The sequence below is a fragment of the Peromyscus californicus genome, unplaced genomic scaffold (assembly GCF_007827085.1).
Source record: "Peromyscus californicus insignis strain IS unplaced genomic scaffold, ASM782708v3 Scaffold_8__1_contigs__length_139910024, whole genome shotgun sequence".
In the NCBI taxonomy this organism is placed as follows: Eukaryota; Metazoa; Chordata; class Mammalia; order Rodentia; family Cricetidae; genus Peromyscus; species Peromyscus californicus.
Genome location: NW_026294606.1, coordinates 117,052,546 through 117,067,818, shown reverse-complemented (window position 1 = coordinate 117,067,818; position 15,273 = coordinate 117,052,546). Strand labels below are relative to the sequence as shown.

The window sequence follows — 15,273 nt, the reverse complement described above, 5'->3', positions numbered from 1 at the left end:
TGAGAATCACCTTGCTGGTTTGCAATCCTTTGCCCGGCCCTCTAAGACCACATGATCCCAACCACACGCTTCCCTTGGAACCTAGGGCTAGTATAAATCTTATACAGGAAGCTCCTGGGAGAACTCAAATGGTGGGATTACTGCTGTTCTCAAACTAGGGGTAGGGATGGGGTGGAAATCAAAGAAAATGCTAATTTGTGATTGGTTCCTTATGGTGTGTTGGGGTAAGGCGGCTCTCTGGCAGGGCAAACAGCCTTTGCTCAGTCGAGAATTCTGATACTCTGGAATTGGGGGACAGTGGAAGCTAAGACGTTCCTGACCCCGAGTGTACAGCACACAGGAGCCTGTGATGGTTCTCAGTCCAGAGCTCTGATTGACAGTTAACCAGTTTTCTTGTCTTGATCTCCTTTTCTCTCAGCAACTCCGAAGTCAAGCCAGAGCTCTGATTACCTTTGCTGGAATGATACCCTACCGGACATCTGGGGACACTAATGCCAGGCTGGTGCAGATGGAGGTCCTCATGAATTAAGGGCTGTATTTGATGGGGTCTGGGGCTGCACACTATCAGTATATTAGTCACATGGGCCAGCTGGGGTGGGCTTACCAGTTTTTTTTCTGTTGTGTTGTGTTTTGTTTTTTGTATTATGTATTTTTGTCAGTACCAATAAATTTCTTTGATTTGTATTTCTTTTAAACATTTTTTTCTTTTCTTTTTTTCCTTTAAAATTTTGGGTTTTCTTGTTTTGTTTTGGTGTGTGTGTGTGTGTGTGTGTGTGTGTGTGTGTGTGTGTGTGTGTGTGTTTATTCGGGAAATGTTGTCAATAGTTTTGGGGCCAGAGAAGGAGAGGCAACATAGGTTTCTGTAATTTGGCTAATACGACTTTAAATGATTAAAAAATTATCCATTATGAGCAAGGAATCCAAGCCTTTGGAGTCCCATTCACTCAGACACTATGGCCCATATAAGCATTCACAGTGCATTTTCACAAGTCTAGTTGCATGGGAAGCCAGCCTCAGCCTTGGGCCATGGAAGGTCTGTGTGTGGAATACCAAGTGCTGCTGTCCTCTTGCGTAGCCTTTGAGGTCATGTAGCCCCAAACCACTCCTCTTCCTCAGCCATGATTCCAGCTGATGGCCTCCTATTCCACACTTCCCGATGGGGTCAAAGCATGGGCTTGGGACTGCTGGAACTGAAAAGGTGTAAGTGCCCAGCTCAAGGCGGAGATGGGGTGAGCCCTCCACTCCTCCTCTGCTCTGTTAAGAGCTGATGGATGAAGTCACTCCCCTCTCAAAGAACCTTTTGAAGCTTCTCTGCTTTGGCAGTCAGTTCTACTTGGATGATCCCCTTCACTGATGAAGGCAAGCTCATGGGCTCATTCTGCATGTCTGACAATAGAAACCTCTGGCATCTGCGTTCTGGGTATTTGGTCCCCAGGCAGTGGTTGTCATTTGTTACTGACTGCTTCTCTCACCACACCCATAGCCCTGGACTGAACTAGAAAGATCAACATGAGCACTTGCTCCTGAGTGAGCCAGCTGGGCAAGGTCTGCTCTTCAGGCTATTGGAACACTCTTGAGGAACACTTTGCCACGGGCTCGCCAAAAAGGTTTTTGCTCCTCGGGGAAAAAAATCTCTTACACAGGATAGTCACTCCTACGTCTTTCCCTTTGGGAAAGAGCTGATGGATCTGTAATGGACACGGATTTCACAATCCATAAAGGGTATAATGTGAGGCCCTCCAGGTTGTAGTCTTCCTTCCCTGGTCTCATCCTGTAGGTGGGACCCAAAACTGACCTTCCCTTTAAAGTCTGGGAAGGCAAGCCTGTAGGAGGCTAGGCTAAGCACGGTGTGTCTTGCTCATGGGCCCCGAGAACTGACGTGTTTTTTCACAGTGCAGGGTGAGAGCACTCCAGATTTGATAGTGCACAACTGTCTTCATTTCTGGAATTGACTCCTTTTCCATAGTTCGAGAAAACGGGTTGGCTGTGGCCTCTGCTGCTTGTCTCTTCCTCACCCCAGCAGAGTTCACTGTGAGTTTGTCCTTGTCTTATGCAGTTCTGTGTGCATCTAGGGAACTGCACACATGCCCTGCAGAAACCAGAAGAGACCTAAAGGCAACAGGCAAGAAAAGCAGCAGCTCGGGACGAACGTGGTGTAGTTAGTGGCCGGCAGGTTAGGAGTTGGTGTGGGGAGGCCTTTGGGAAAGAATGCCATCACTGTCAAGTCCCCCACAAGCCAATTCCAGTACTTGTTCTATAGACTGGTTCTGTGACTGCATGTGAGTCACAGAAAGTGTGGAGCTAAGAACAACCTGAGTTTGCAAGGCATGGCATCAACAGGTTCCCATGTGCCCAGCTGGTGCCAGAAGTCAGACATGTCTAATGACTTCATGACTGTGTGACAGATTATAAGCCTAAGCCATCCTTCCACTCATTTGTTCAGAGAAGTAAATCCTTCCTGGTGATTGTCTGTGACGTCGTTGTTTACCCAGAGAAACGAGAAGACAGTGGCTCTGGAGGCTCTTGAACAAACGCAGGGCACTTTGAGACGGCCAGGGTAAGAGGCTGTCTCAGTATCTCATAGTTGACTCCTGGGGAACCTCACAGGGAGGTGCTGACTGCTCAGCACCTTTTCGGAGCCTGGGGATTTGATTTCACCTCCTCTTTTCCTTTGTTTTTTCCTCCTCCCTCTCCTCCTGAGTAAAGTTAGGTAACTCAGGGGAACAATGAAGTGGATTTGGGAGTCCCTCTTTGAGCACATCTTCTGGTGTTGTGGCTTCTGAGCTGGGGGTGGATGGGGGGTCCATTGGAGGGCTGGAAGTGTCAATTAATGCTGGAGGCAGAAGGCAGACCCCCTCCTGCCCCATGTAAACTCAGACCAGAGCCCGAAGGAGCTTGTGGTTGCTGCAGTGATGCTTTAGTCCTGTCATTTTAAGTCCTAGGGTTTAGGATATTTTAAGTGAAGAATTAGGGTCCTCCCACAGTGCCCAACACTGGCTGGTTTAAATAACAAAGCTGGGGCTGTTCTTGCTTTGGGTTTCAGCATTGCCTATTGTCATTGAGTAAATGCCCCTGGCTCAAACTCTCAAGGCTGATTTAGCTGGATGTGCCAGCTTCTGCTGCCCTAGGCTAGATCTCCACACCCATGTTTCTCCTTGGGCGTCAGAGCCTTTGTATCTAGTTCATTGGGTATTTCATGTCACTCGCCAGATTCCCATGAGTCCATTCATTCTATCATGCCATTCATGCCTGGAGCTTGCTGAACACTGTGCTGGAAATAGCCTCCAGACTGGCATGTTGCCCAAAGCTGCTGAAGTGCTGCTGACTGACTGGCTACTGGGTGGACTGAGTACCTCCTCTGGTAGGGCAGTGGTCTTCCTAAGACTGAGTACTGTTGCACAGCTCGGGGTGGTGTGGGCAGAGACCTAGCACTGCTCTGCCATACTCTGTTCCTGGCTGCCTTTTCCTTAGCATGTGTTTCTCTGGGGCGGCAGGTAAAAACATTTGCTTCCAACATTCATGGACTTGTTGCAGTCGGAAAGGGGTTGTCACCGCTCTAGAAGGGGCACCTGGCCTCAATGTGAGAGTACTGTCGCCCTCCGCTGGCCCCAGAAGACCTGGCATAACCAGGCTTTTAGTGGCAAAAGGTTAGAGGACCCCCGACATTGGGAACAGATTTAGCAAATGAACACTGAGTCACTTCTGGGTAGAAGACAGACAGCGAGCCGGTCAGTTGGGGTGTCTGCTTTGCCTCTGCTGGCGCTGACGACAACCGGAGACGAGCGCCTGGCGCAGGCTGACGGAGCGCTGCAGCTCCTTGGATGACTTTCCAGATGAGAAGGCAGTCACTGGAGTGCAGGCTGACTGACTGGGATAACTGGGGCCCAGCTGACCTCAGCTCCCGTCACCTCCCAGGTGCTTTCCATCGGGGCCTTCAAGTGCTGTGGGTGCTAGAAGCAGGAAGAGGCAAAACACAGTTCATTCTCACCTGATGAGTGCGTGTGTTGGGAATGTGGTGGGCAGATTCTCTGCTGTAGCTGGTGGCGTGGTGTTTTCCTTTCTTCCATCTTGGCTTCTCTGACGTCACTCCTGTGTTTGTGGGGAGAGGGATGGTGGGAGAGTCGGTGTCTTTCGTGTGTTCCTTTCCATGCAGTAACTTCTGTGTTTGCTCTGTTCAGGCCGCCTCCTCCTCCTCCTCCTCCACCCCTGTGTCTGTCCAGTAAATGCTCTCCCCGTGTGCCATGTGCTCCCTTTGTTCAGTTCTTCACTGGAATGGGAACTCTAGCTGGTAACAGAAGTGCCTCTCCTCGCCTCGGGGTAAGGGAGCTCCCTCCGTACTCCTTGTATGGAAGGCTCCCAAAGCCTACCTGCTCCCTAGTCTCTGGGTCTCTTCAAGTCACAGCAACCTCCTTCTGTAAGTATAGGACTTCTGTCTGGCTTGGAAGCTCTGGAAGTCACTAACGGCCGCAGGCCCAGCCCCTGGCATCTGGGAAAGATCAGAGTCAGGCTGAGGGGTGGTAGACAGTAAATAGCATTTTGGTACAAAGCCAGCAGGTGGCATTCTGGGTCTGGGGCCCTTTATCTGGGACCCTCGGTGGGAGCATTGGGGAGGCAATAGCGAGAGCTGGCTTTATCTCAGTTGATGGCAGGAAAGGCTGGGCCTGACCAGGGGACAGACGTTCTTAACAAGACCTGCTAATGTTTCTAACCAAGAAGGATGCTATCAAGACCAAGATGTGGGCTCTGGTATTCTGCCTGGGGATGTGCACATGGCCAGCACTGCAGGGTGGGACCCTAATGAGATGCCCTGAGCTCAGCCTGAGGCCTCCCCAAAAGTTTCAACCTCTGCTTTGCTGGGGCTCTTGGAGGCAGTCTGTTGACCTCAGAGTCTTACCCTGTACCAGTGCCCTCATACCCCTTATAAGGTTCCACGATGTCCTCTGGACTCAGAGCCTCTCCTGGACCAGGCTGGCAAGGCTGTGGCCTTTGAAGGGACACTGGTGAGGTGGGTGGAGTCGACAGCTGCTACTGGAGCTGCCTCTTGAAGTGTCCTCCTTTTTCATGGAGAAGTTCCGAGTCTGCTCCCTGTGGTTCCAGCTACTTGGAAAGCAGACACACGGGGATTTCTTAAGCTCAGTTCAAGGCCAACTAATTAAGACCCTGTCTTTGTTTTTTTAAGAAAAGGAGGGGGGTCATTGGTGAGCTGCTGTGAATGTCACCTCAGCTGTTCCTGGAAATGGCCAGCTTTCAGCAATAGTAAGCAAATGGATTGGTGCTGGAAAGAGAGGCCCAGGGCCTGGGAAGCTTCGTAGCTGCAGGGTTGAAAACTGGCCCCACTGCTCCGGAGATTGTCTGGAAGTTCCTTCTCAGTTGTCCCACAGGTCTCTCTAGTCGTGCCAGCCTGGAGGCATCCTCCTCACGGCCTCTGCCCCTCCCACACTTGGAATGGAGCCCTCTGTGAGCTCTCACTCGGGACTTTAGAAACCAAAAGTTTTCTAAGAGTGGCAGTGTGGTGTGGCCCTCTGGTGGCGGCTGCAGCCATTCACATTTGAAAGCATAAACTGCCCATGAGGGATGGGAGACTTCTTGCTGGAGTTGGGTGAAGCGCTCTGGAGAGCAGATCCCTGGACACGGAGCATGTGCTGGGAGGAGACATCCTGCGGCACCAGAGCTGCAGCATGGGAGAGCGCAGAGCTCTCCGAAGGGCTGGGAGCTGGATGAAGTTCCTCTCTACTTGGGAGTCACTCTGAGACAGCTGCTCCCCGAAGAGCAGAGGTACCAGCTCCCTCATCCTCGGGTACTGGGAAGAGTCACTTGACCCAAGTGACTCATCTACCTGGAACTGTCACTCAGGAGGCCCTCAGCCGGTAAAAGTCAGCTTGGGTCCCTCTTCTTCCTGCTCAGTGTAGGTGGCTCGCAAAGGTGATAGGAGCTTCCCTCTGCGTTTGCCTTACGCCATTCACAACAGTTTCACGTGGGTGCAGGCAAAGTAAGCCCATGTCAGGGTTGCCTTGTCTTCTGTTTCTTCTTTTATGTCAAGACACAAAATTAGGTCAAAGCTGGTAGGTCAACATTTTGCTCTTGGAGGACAGTTACTGATATGTCAAGGTCAGCTGGTGGTTCCTGTTGTTTTCAGTGACTGCTAATTGGAGAATGTAATTCAGCAAATGTTTGAGGGCCTGCCCAAGGTCAGACAGTTGACTTAGCTGCACTGTATCCCCGGTTTCCTAGGACATGGTCCTAGGATGCAGTCACTGCCCTCCTGGGGGCTACCAACAGTGGGAGGTCGTCTCCCTCAAGTGAGTCTCTCCTGGTTGGTTTCAAGCCTTCACTCTCTTTGAGCACTCACTAGGAGTTCGGAGGCTCCATATCCTGGGCCAGTTTGTAAGAACAACCCTGGTTTCTGGCGAACTGAATGTATATACACAGACACTAATAACATAGGCCAAGAAAGGCCACAAGAAAGATATACAAAGGGATGGGGATTGGCATGGTAGTGCATCCCTATAATCTCAGCTACTTGGTTAAGGCAGGAGGATTGCAGGCTGAAGGCCATCCTGGACAACTAAGTCATGAAACCCTGTCTCAAAACATAAAAGGATTGGGTTGGATATCACAGTGATAAGTCCCTGCCTGCCACCTACAAGGTCATAGGTTCAATCCCAGCATTGCACTCCAAAAAAGGGGGAAATGGAAGGCAAGGTTCCCAGAGGCTGGGGAGGGAGGACCTCTCTGTATATGACATGGATTCAGCCCTACAGAGGCAAACAGGATGAGTGGGACCATCTCGGCAGCTTAGGCACTAAGCACCAGGTCTCTCCGGGCCTGCTCCCACCTCTCATGATCCGGTGGTGCGGTCCATGTGGTAACGTTTCCTGCGACTTGAAGCAGCAGAAACCGAGGGGCTCAGGTGAGTTGAGAACCTGCCAGAGGTCACAGGGTTCCCGCCTTGTTCAAGAGGTATGTGGGGACTGGGAGGTACCAGGGAGGGTGGCCCATGAGGCAGAGAGAGAAGTTGGGCTGTGTGATTTGAGGCCACACAACTGCTGAGGCAGAAGGTCTAGCACAAAGGCCAGTGGCCAGCAGGTGTCTTCAATGCTTAACCAGAGGAAAAGAGATCTTCAAAGCCACCTACAGCGTGAGGGATATTCACAGACTTCTAAATCGGCCTTCCTTTAGCCCAAAGAGCCAGATTCTGGGCTGTAGCCACACCTTTCAGCTCCTGCCCAGCAGCTGCCAGCCCTGGTGACTTCCTGGCTCTGTAGAGCTAAACTGCCCATCTCAGGGCCTTGATGCAGTCTGGCTCCAGTGGCCTGGGGAGGGGCTAGACACTGGCTGCTGGTTTTCAGAAGCTCCTGAGATAATTTTCCTCCCCTAGCAGGGTCAGGAAGCACCATTCTGACTGATGATAGGGCACGGGAAAGTAGGCCGGCCACACAGCCCCTTCCGCTACTCCACAGCGCAGCAGTTTGTTCAAAGAATCTCTTGAGCTGCAGCGAGGTGAAAATTCAGCCTGGCTAGGAAAAAGTTCACCAGGCCTAGGCCCATCTGGTCACCTTGCTCGGTGTCCCCACCATGGTCAAATCCACATGGCTTTTTTTTTTTTTTTTTTTTTTTTTTTTGGTTTTTCGAGACAGGGTTTCTCTGTGTAGCTTTGCGCCTTTTCCTGGAACTCACTTGGTAGACCAGGCTGGCCTCGAACTCACAGAGATCCACCTGGCTCTGCCTCCCAAGTGCTGGGATTAAAGGCGTGTGCCACCACCGCCTGACTCCACATGGCTTTTAAAATGGCATCAGATGTAAAAAGTGTGGGGAGTGGAGGAGTTGAGGTCATATTTTCAGGATATCACAGGTAAAGGACATCTGCCAACTTGGACTGAATCCCTAGGCCCAAACCCAAGGTAGCCCTTCCTGCTGTCCACCTGCTCCTGCCTTCTTGTGCCCTGACTGGGGCCCTTCAGTGCCTCCTTTATGAAGTCCAAGCTCTCTGGGGCAAGATCCCAGGCTTGTTTCCTGCAGTCTTAAACAGCTTCCAAACACTGTGGGACTTGCCCCACCTATCGGACCCAGTGTGTTACTGGAAACCTGAGTTCTTACTAGGATTGCTGCTTCAGTTTGTGCAGCTGCAGCAGGACTGAGCTCACACCAGCCCTGCATTAAAAAGTGCAGCTAATCCTGCATGGAGGGCTAAAGGACATGAGAGGACAGATAGAAAAATGAAATCTCAGTCTCAGCAGACCGGGATTGCTAGTCAGGAGTCTATTTGCCTTGGCTGCCAAGAAGCTCCAAGCTGAAATGATTGTTTATCTCTTTTCTTTATTTGAGATATTACAAACACCTTATAGCATCCTTGCAGCCCCCCTTTCTGAACCCATGTAGTATTTTATCCAAGGATTTAAGCTTTTATGCCTAAGTTGTGGCTTTGGGTCCTGAACTGCATGCATCTGAGGGCACCAGCCATACTTCGTCCTGCCTTTTCTCCAAAATAGTCACATTAAGTCTAGTGCATTGCTCATGCCTAAGGAGACCTATCAGGGGGAATGGTGGCTAAAAAGTTCAATTTTTTTTTAATCTGTCCATGAAGGGAAAAAAGCCTTGGCCTTAGCCAAGAGGACGAGAAACAATCAGGAGTCCTTTTTTAAGCATGCAGATGTCTTAATGTCTATGCGCTTCCCTTTTTGCATCAGCTGGCCATAGCTTCAAGGCATGTTAGTGTCCAGCTATTCTAATGCTGTCTGGGAAGAAGGACCAGGATTACAGCAGGCACATCCATGTGCTACGCAAGGCTCCATAGGGATCCCAATGCTTCGGCCCTGTTTCTGGATTCAGGGCTGCCATGGTCCTGACCCCGTTGTACCTTCTCTGCTCCTACACTGTAGGGTTTCGATCTGTCTCCCTCAATGGAGTCAACAAGTCTGTGAGCCCCTTGTGGGCAGGGATCCAGCTCTGTGTTTGGCAGCCCTAGATTTCTGCTGGGTTCTGGCAGCTCCTGGCCAGGGAAGATGTTTGCCTGGGTTTTCTACTGTCTCCGAACTGGAGGAGCCACGCCCCCAGGAGGAAGCCTCACAGTTCTGGTACGGTTGCTGCAGCTGGTGTTGTGAATCAGGCCGACGAGCAGCGCATCTTCTTACCCGGCTATTTCACGACACCAGGGTTGCATCCTACCCATCCTCTCCAGGCAAGCCTCGTGGGACCACAGGACACAGGAACTTGGGGACAGGGTGGGTTGGGGTAACTGTGAAAGGTGATTTTCAATAGCCCATAGCATCTCTATCCTATAGCTCCTCATAGTCACCTGGGCAGCTTTAGACCAATGCCAGTGGCTGTCCTCCCCCTACTCTGCCAACCCATGACCTCAGAGTCAGCATTCCTGAGAGGCTCTAACCCATGTGCAGCAGGAGGGAACCAGGTGGGCCTAAGGCTCAGAATCGAGCTGCTCCCCCCTCTCCCCGTTCTTGTCTGACCATGCCATGCCATCTGCTGGCCCTCCCCAGCCCCTATCCTTTAAATTTGATGTGCACCATACAACTGCTACTCCCAGCACCAAGACGCCCAGGACAAAATCAGCTCCTTATCCTGGCACCCAAAGCCCTTCCTGTCAAAGATTCCTACCCAGGAACATTCTCCCATGGAGCTCTCCCGTCATTGCCCCCCCCCCCCCCCATACACACACACACAAACTGGCCTCATACAGTTCCACATAAATGCTAATGCTGTCATCTGTCTTCAGGACACCTACCATCTTACTATCCTAAAGTTTCTCCCAGGCCTGGCCGCCATCACTGCATATTGAAGCAACCCCCGTCTGGTCTCCCTTAGTCCATTCTTCACACAATGTGATCTGTAGAAAGTCCAGACCTGATCATCACGTTGCAACTTGTAAGCTGGTCTATGAGGCTCAAGTTCCCTCTTCTGTGTACACACCCTGTCTGCTTGGTCCTAGCACCCAGGCCTCCCTGCTCTGTTGGAAGCCCAAGCTGCATTTTGTTCTGGGGCCTTGGCTCTCTTCCTGCCTGGCTCCGCACCTCTTGCAGATCCTGCTCACATACGGGTGGCCAAGCTCCAGGTTTGCATCCTCAAAGAGACCTAATGGCCTGACCTAAGAAAAAGCTTTTCTTCATAGCACATTCTTCACTAGGTATATCCTGACAGTTGCTTGTGTGTTTATTGTCTCTCTCTCCCTCGAGAATGTGAGCTCCCAGAGGGCAGGACTTTGTCTTGTTTGGGGAAGGGCGCCTTGCTCAGCACAGAAGAGAGTTATGTGGTCGTTACCTAATAAATGTGGTGGAATGGAGAAATGCCCCTGCAGCCTGGACTCCCACCGTTTCTTCCCTGGTCTTCCAACCCATTCACCTCTTCCCCTGTCCCTACCTGCCTTTCCTCTCAGCTCCTATATCCTGTGAGGTCCCGTCTGCTGATGGCTGCATGCTCTGGGCCTCCAGGAGGACTTAATAGAGATCCGGAGGGCCCTCTGTGGCCCTGAAGATGGCAGGCCCAGAGTTAGGAGCCTGCAGCCTGCCCTCCTGTCCTTGTGGCTCAGCCCCCAAGAAGAGGAGTTTTTTCTTGTGTCTTGAGCCTCTCTGGTCCTTGACTGTCCCATTCCTCCTGAGAGCCAGGCTGAGGCTAGGCAGGAGAGAGCTGGCTGGCCCTGGTACAGGTGTAGCTCCCGCCTTGCTGCTGTAGTAATTAAGGCTCACTCAGTGGGGAGACTACGTTAAAGGCTCCCCAAAACAAACAGAATAGAAACTCCTTAAGGCCCAGTCCCAGGACTGTGCTCAGAGTCCTGTGTCCTCTCAGAAGCTGCCGCGAGAGCAGGAACCGTGTGTCCCTCTCAGGAGGAGCCCCTCCGAGGGTTGATCAGATGGACTGCATTCCATCAATCACAAGCCTTCCCTTCTCAGGGTCTGTGCTTTGGCACAAGGTGCTAAACAGTCACTAGCTGCCCTGATAATTGAGCCCCTCAAGGGATCCTGCCTCAACCTCATCCTACTCCAGAGAGTGCAGTGGGGCAGAAGGTTCTAGAAATAGCCTCACACCCCTTCCAGCTGGCACAGGTGTTTGGAGAAAGGAAGAAGTGATATGCCAAGGTCACTCGGCAATTTCACAGCCTCTTACTCCTGGCTGAAAACTAGCCCTGGCCCTTTCTATCCCGAGATCTTTATCAGGAACTTTCCACAGCTGCCAGGGCACCAGTGTGTTGGAATGATGTGGGGACGTTGGGTGGCTGTGATTTTTGCCAAGTAGCTGGCAGTTTAAAACCCAGAGGATAAGATCTGCCCTGAGGGTGGTGGACCTGTTGGAAGGCAGTGGGAGGTTTCACAAATCTCACAGTCCCTGGCAAGAAGGTGGAAAACTGACCCGGAGGGGTCCTTGGCCTGAATCCTTCCTTCAAGCCTTCAACCCTGCTGGGAGTTGGCAGGAAAAAGGGGCACATGTGTCCGCCTTTGTATGCTCTCCCATAGAGGCATGATCTGTGCTGTGGGAATCCCCAAAGAGCCCTTGCATGCCTCTCTCAAGGTGATCCTGCCAGCCAAGGACTGCCCTCCTGGATTAGCCCTCCAGGCTCTAGTCATCCTTGTTCACTCACTGTACAATCAACAAGCATTCATTGAGCACCTGTCTGCTATTCTGGTTGCTTGAGATAGTCGCTGAACCATGGGGCAAGGTCCCTTTGTGGCTTCCATTCCAAGAAATTGGAGGGAACACATGCCCCCTTCACAAAAAAAGAGCACGGAGTCTGGAAACTTCTCCAGCTCATAGGATGACTCTGTGGCCGTCTCCAACTGGCCTCAGCAACCTCTTTCCGGCCCTCCAGCTGGGCACACCTGTCCTGGTCTCCCTGGCCCAGAGCAGCAACAGTCAGCTGGGCCTCGCGAAAGCACCCACCAACTAGTGCTCACTTCCTGTTGGAGGTCCCAGAGTCTGGATGCCTTGGGCAGGTCCTCAAGGGAACGTGGGTAGGCTCTGAGAGGCCGGGCCAAATGGGAGGGAGTGGGAGTGTTTCCTTCCAGTTTCCTCTGGAAGATGCTGGAGCCTGAGCTGCACGAAAGTGGAGCCCCAGTGCAAGAGCAGACAGCAGCCTTCCGGCCTCCAACCCATCCCAGGCCTCCAGGAGAAACAAGCAGTTAAAAGGCCTCCTCCTCCCAGAAGCCCTCCCTGGCTGGCCAGGCCTTGACCCTTCTCCAGGGGCCCACTCCTATAGCTGTCTGCTCGGATCGTAGCTGGTCTGCTCTGTTTCTAGGTTTAGCTTTCTGAGAGCCCTGCCCCACTCTGAGTAGAGACAGGGCTTCTCTAAATCCCTGACTCCACTACCACACAGTATAGGGCAGGGGGTGGGGGTGGGACTAGTAAAGGTCTGTTGGACAGAGACAAGAGATCTCCAATCTTTTAATTTTTAATTTTTATAAACTTTATTATAAACATCTTGCAGTCAGCCAGTGGTGGCGCACGCCTTTAATCTCGGCACTTGGGAGACAGAGGCAGGCTGATCTCTGAGTTCAAGGCCAGCCTGGTATACTAAATGAGTTCCAGGACAGCCAGAGCTACATACACAGTGAAACTGTCTCCAAAAAAAAAACCAAAATAAATAAATTCTTGCAAGTCAATAAAAAACATTGCACACCAAAATTAACCGTAATAGAAGTTGATACAACCTAATGAACGTCTATACAGTTAGAATTGGTATAGAAATAGAAGCTGTGGAATGTCACATTAACTTTTACACCTTTAGTGTTGAATATATTTTTTGCACTTATCCACCACCAAAACCAAAAAAATCTGTGACAGAGTTAGAACTAGAAAAACACTAGCTTTCCCCCCACCCTGCCTCCCCCTAACCCTGCCTTTCATATCCCGTGTCCTTACCTGCATTCATTCCTTCCTCACCCCTTATATTAGCTTTTCCTGTTCTTTCTTCATGTTATACTGCACCCACAAGTACTTTTGTCTATACATGTACATATATTTTTGGCTAAGTTCCACATGAGGTAGAATATGTTATTTATTTCTGAGACTGTGGATCTCACCTAATATTCATTCTAAGACCATTTTCCTAAAAAAATTTAACTTCATTTTTTTCTTTAGAGCTGAGTAGCATGCATGCACATACATGCACACACACATGCCCACATACAATTTATGCACGTATATGCATATGTATATATAATTTTGTTATCCATTCATTTGTTGATGGACAAGGTTGATTTCAATTCTTTGTTATAATGAATAAAGCAACAATAAACATGCGCAGTCTTTTTCAATTCTTGTAAGGGGCTGGGTCACCTCACCACAGAAGCAGACTGAGAAGTGAGCAGTCAGGGCATATGTCTGGGAGGGCAGAGGGAAGCAGGCTTTGGTGGAGGCCCTAAGCCTCAGATGATCCAGGCAAACCCTGAGGCAGGGCAGGATGTCAAGCTTCTATGCCTCACGTCCATCAGTCATTAAACACCCAACCTCTTGGGGAAAAAGACGACTGTGGGTGGGGCTATTGGTGGAGGAGCTGACGCCAAGAGCCTTCACAGCCGTATGTCCCCTGTTTCTTCAGGACACATAGAGCATCCACTAATTCGTGCCTCAAAACCCAGGGTCCCTTTCACATGTGAGGGCACTATCCCTGCAAGGGCTTAGGAGCCTTCAGTGATCAGACCTTCTACTACATGGAAACACTACAGGGCGCCAGAGAGGGAAGGTACAGTTGCTCTGGCCCCTGTAGGCCAAGCCTATGGATGTGTAGCTCAGGTGTGACATTATGCCTGCCCTAGAGGCCAGTGGCCAGCACCAAGCCCTCAAGATTTGTAAGCCAAGAGATGGCTGCAGGTCTGGCTTGAAGCCACACATATACTCATGTAAGCCATAATCATAATGGCTTATATATATTGAGATGTATCAGGAAAGACACTGAGGGACAGAGATCAGAAGACAGACTCCCTTTTTTATATGCATGTCCTAAAATGGCATCCATTCAAACAAGTAAATAAACAGAAAGGAATACACCGTGGCCCAATGAGAGGGCTGTTAACCTGCAATGTTGGCCTTCTCTGGGTCCTCTCTCATGACTGCTGCTTCCTGGGATCTAGCTGCAGAACCTCTGCTACCCTAGACTCAGAAGAGCTGATGCAGGACTCAGCGGTGTGGCTCTGGCTAGCCCAGCCCTCCTGCTCCAAAGTGGCCCCTATGTCAAGGATGAAAGAAATGGGGGCAGGTCAGCAGCTGCTAAGCTCCACCTCCCAGCCCTGGCAGAGACCCTGCTCACTAGCCCTGGGCGGTCTTGGCCAGGCTCCCGCCTTCTCCCAGCTGCTGCCCAGCCTATAAAGCCACCCTTGGTGTCCTTGCCTACTCTGTCCCCCTCCCTTGATACCCAGAGTCATCATGGCGGAGCTCCCTGTGACAGAGATGCCTGGAGATGCTCTGTGCAGCGGACGCTTCACCATCAGCACACTGCTGGGGGGTGACGAGCCCCCACCAGCTACCTGTGACAGCAGCCACCCCAGCCACTTGACACACGGCAGCACCTTGTACATGCGCACCTTCGGTTACAACACTATCGACGTAGTGCCCGCCTATGAACACTATGCTAACAGCGTTCTGCCCGGCGAGCCCCGGAAGGTGCGGCCCACCCTGGCTGACCTGCATTCATTTCTCAAGGTAAGCACCACCAGTTCAAAGACTGGCTACTTCCTGGCCCTGCCACATTGGCCTTGATTACCCAACATGTTCTGTCACCTGTGTTGTAAAGATGGCATCTTCCTCAAGGACCAAGATATCCACATGAAATAGCCGACTGAGGTGCCCCTGAAGCTCAGGGCACAGCTAATACTCAATGCCCAGGCACTGGCAGCCCAAAGATAGCATGGCTGCTCATATAAATGCAGGTTGCACACCCCTGAGAGAGACTGTGAGCAGGGAGCAGGGTAGGCCCTCTCAGATATCAGCCTGCTGGCTTTGCTGTCTGGGAAGCTGGACAGCCCAATCCCTGTGACCTCACTTTCTCACTGACAGTTGGACAGACTCTTGGTTCAGGAGCCGGGACTCACCTAACTCCCAGCTCTCTTCTCTGCTTCCGAACAACCCTCTGAAGGGGCCAACAAACAGGGATGCTGGGATGAGGTGCTGGGAAGAAAGGGCAGAAAGCCCCAGAGTGGGCTGCAGGGACCAGGGATGTGAACCAGAAGGCCTGTCATACTGGGGTAGAAGCCTGGGTTCAAGTCCATCTGTACCAGAGACCCAGTGCGTGGCCTGGACCAAACCGCTTCACCTCTCAGGGGTCAAATAATC

General features: G+C 51.4%; 2 protein-coding genes across 6 annotated transcripts in view; both read left to right on the top strand.

Moving 5' to 3' along the window:
- The window catches only part of Nup93 (nucleoporin 93), a 110,232-nt gene extending 99,924 nt beyond the window's left edge, over nucleotides 1–10,308 (top strand). For all 5 annotated transcript variants that reach the window (XM_052727053.1, XM_052727052.1, XM_052727055.1 and 2 more), the window contains one exon: nucleotides 419–10,308. In XM_052727053.1, coding sequence (XP_052583013.1) covers nucleotides 419–529 — 111 coding nt within the window. In that variant the 3' untranslated portion in view covers nucleotides 530–10,308. The remainder of the gene's footprint in view (nucleotides 1–418) is intronic.
- Nucleotides 10,309–14,142: 3,834 nt separating this feature from the next.
- Slc12a3 (solute carrier family 12 member 3) overlaps nucleotides 14,143–15,273 on the top strand; it is a 36,837-nt gene continuing 35,706 nt past the window's right edge. Inside the window, exon 1 of the mRNA XM_052729194.1 lies at nucleotides 14,143–14,643. Coding sequence (XP_052585154.1) covers nucleotides 14,368–14,643 — 276 coding nt within the window. The 5' untranslated portion in view covers nucleotides 14,143–14,367. The remainder of the gene's footprint in view (nucleotides 14,644–15,273) is intronic.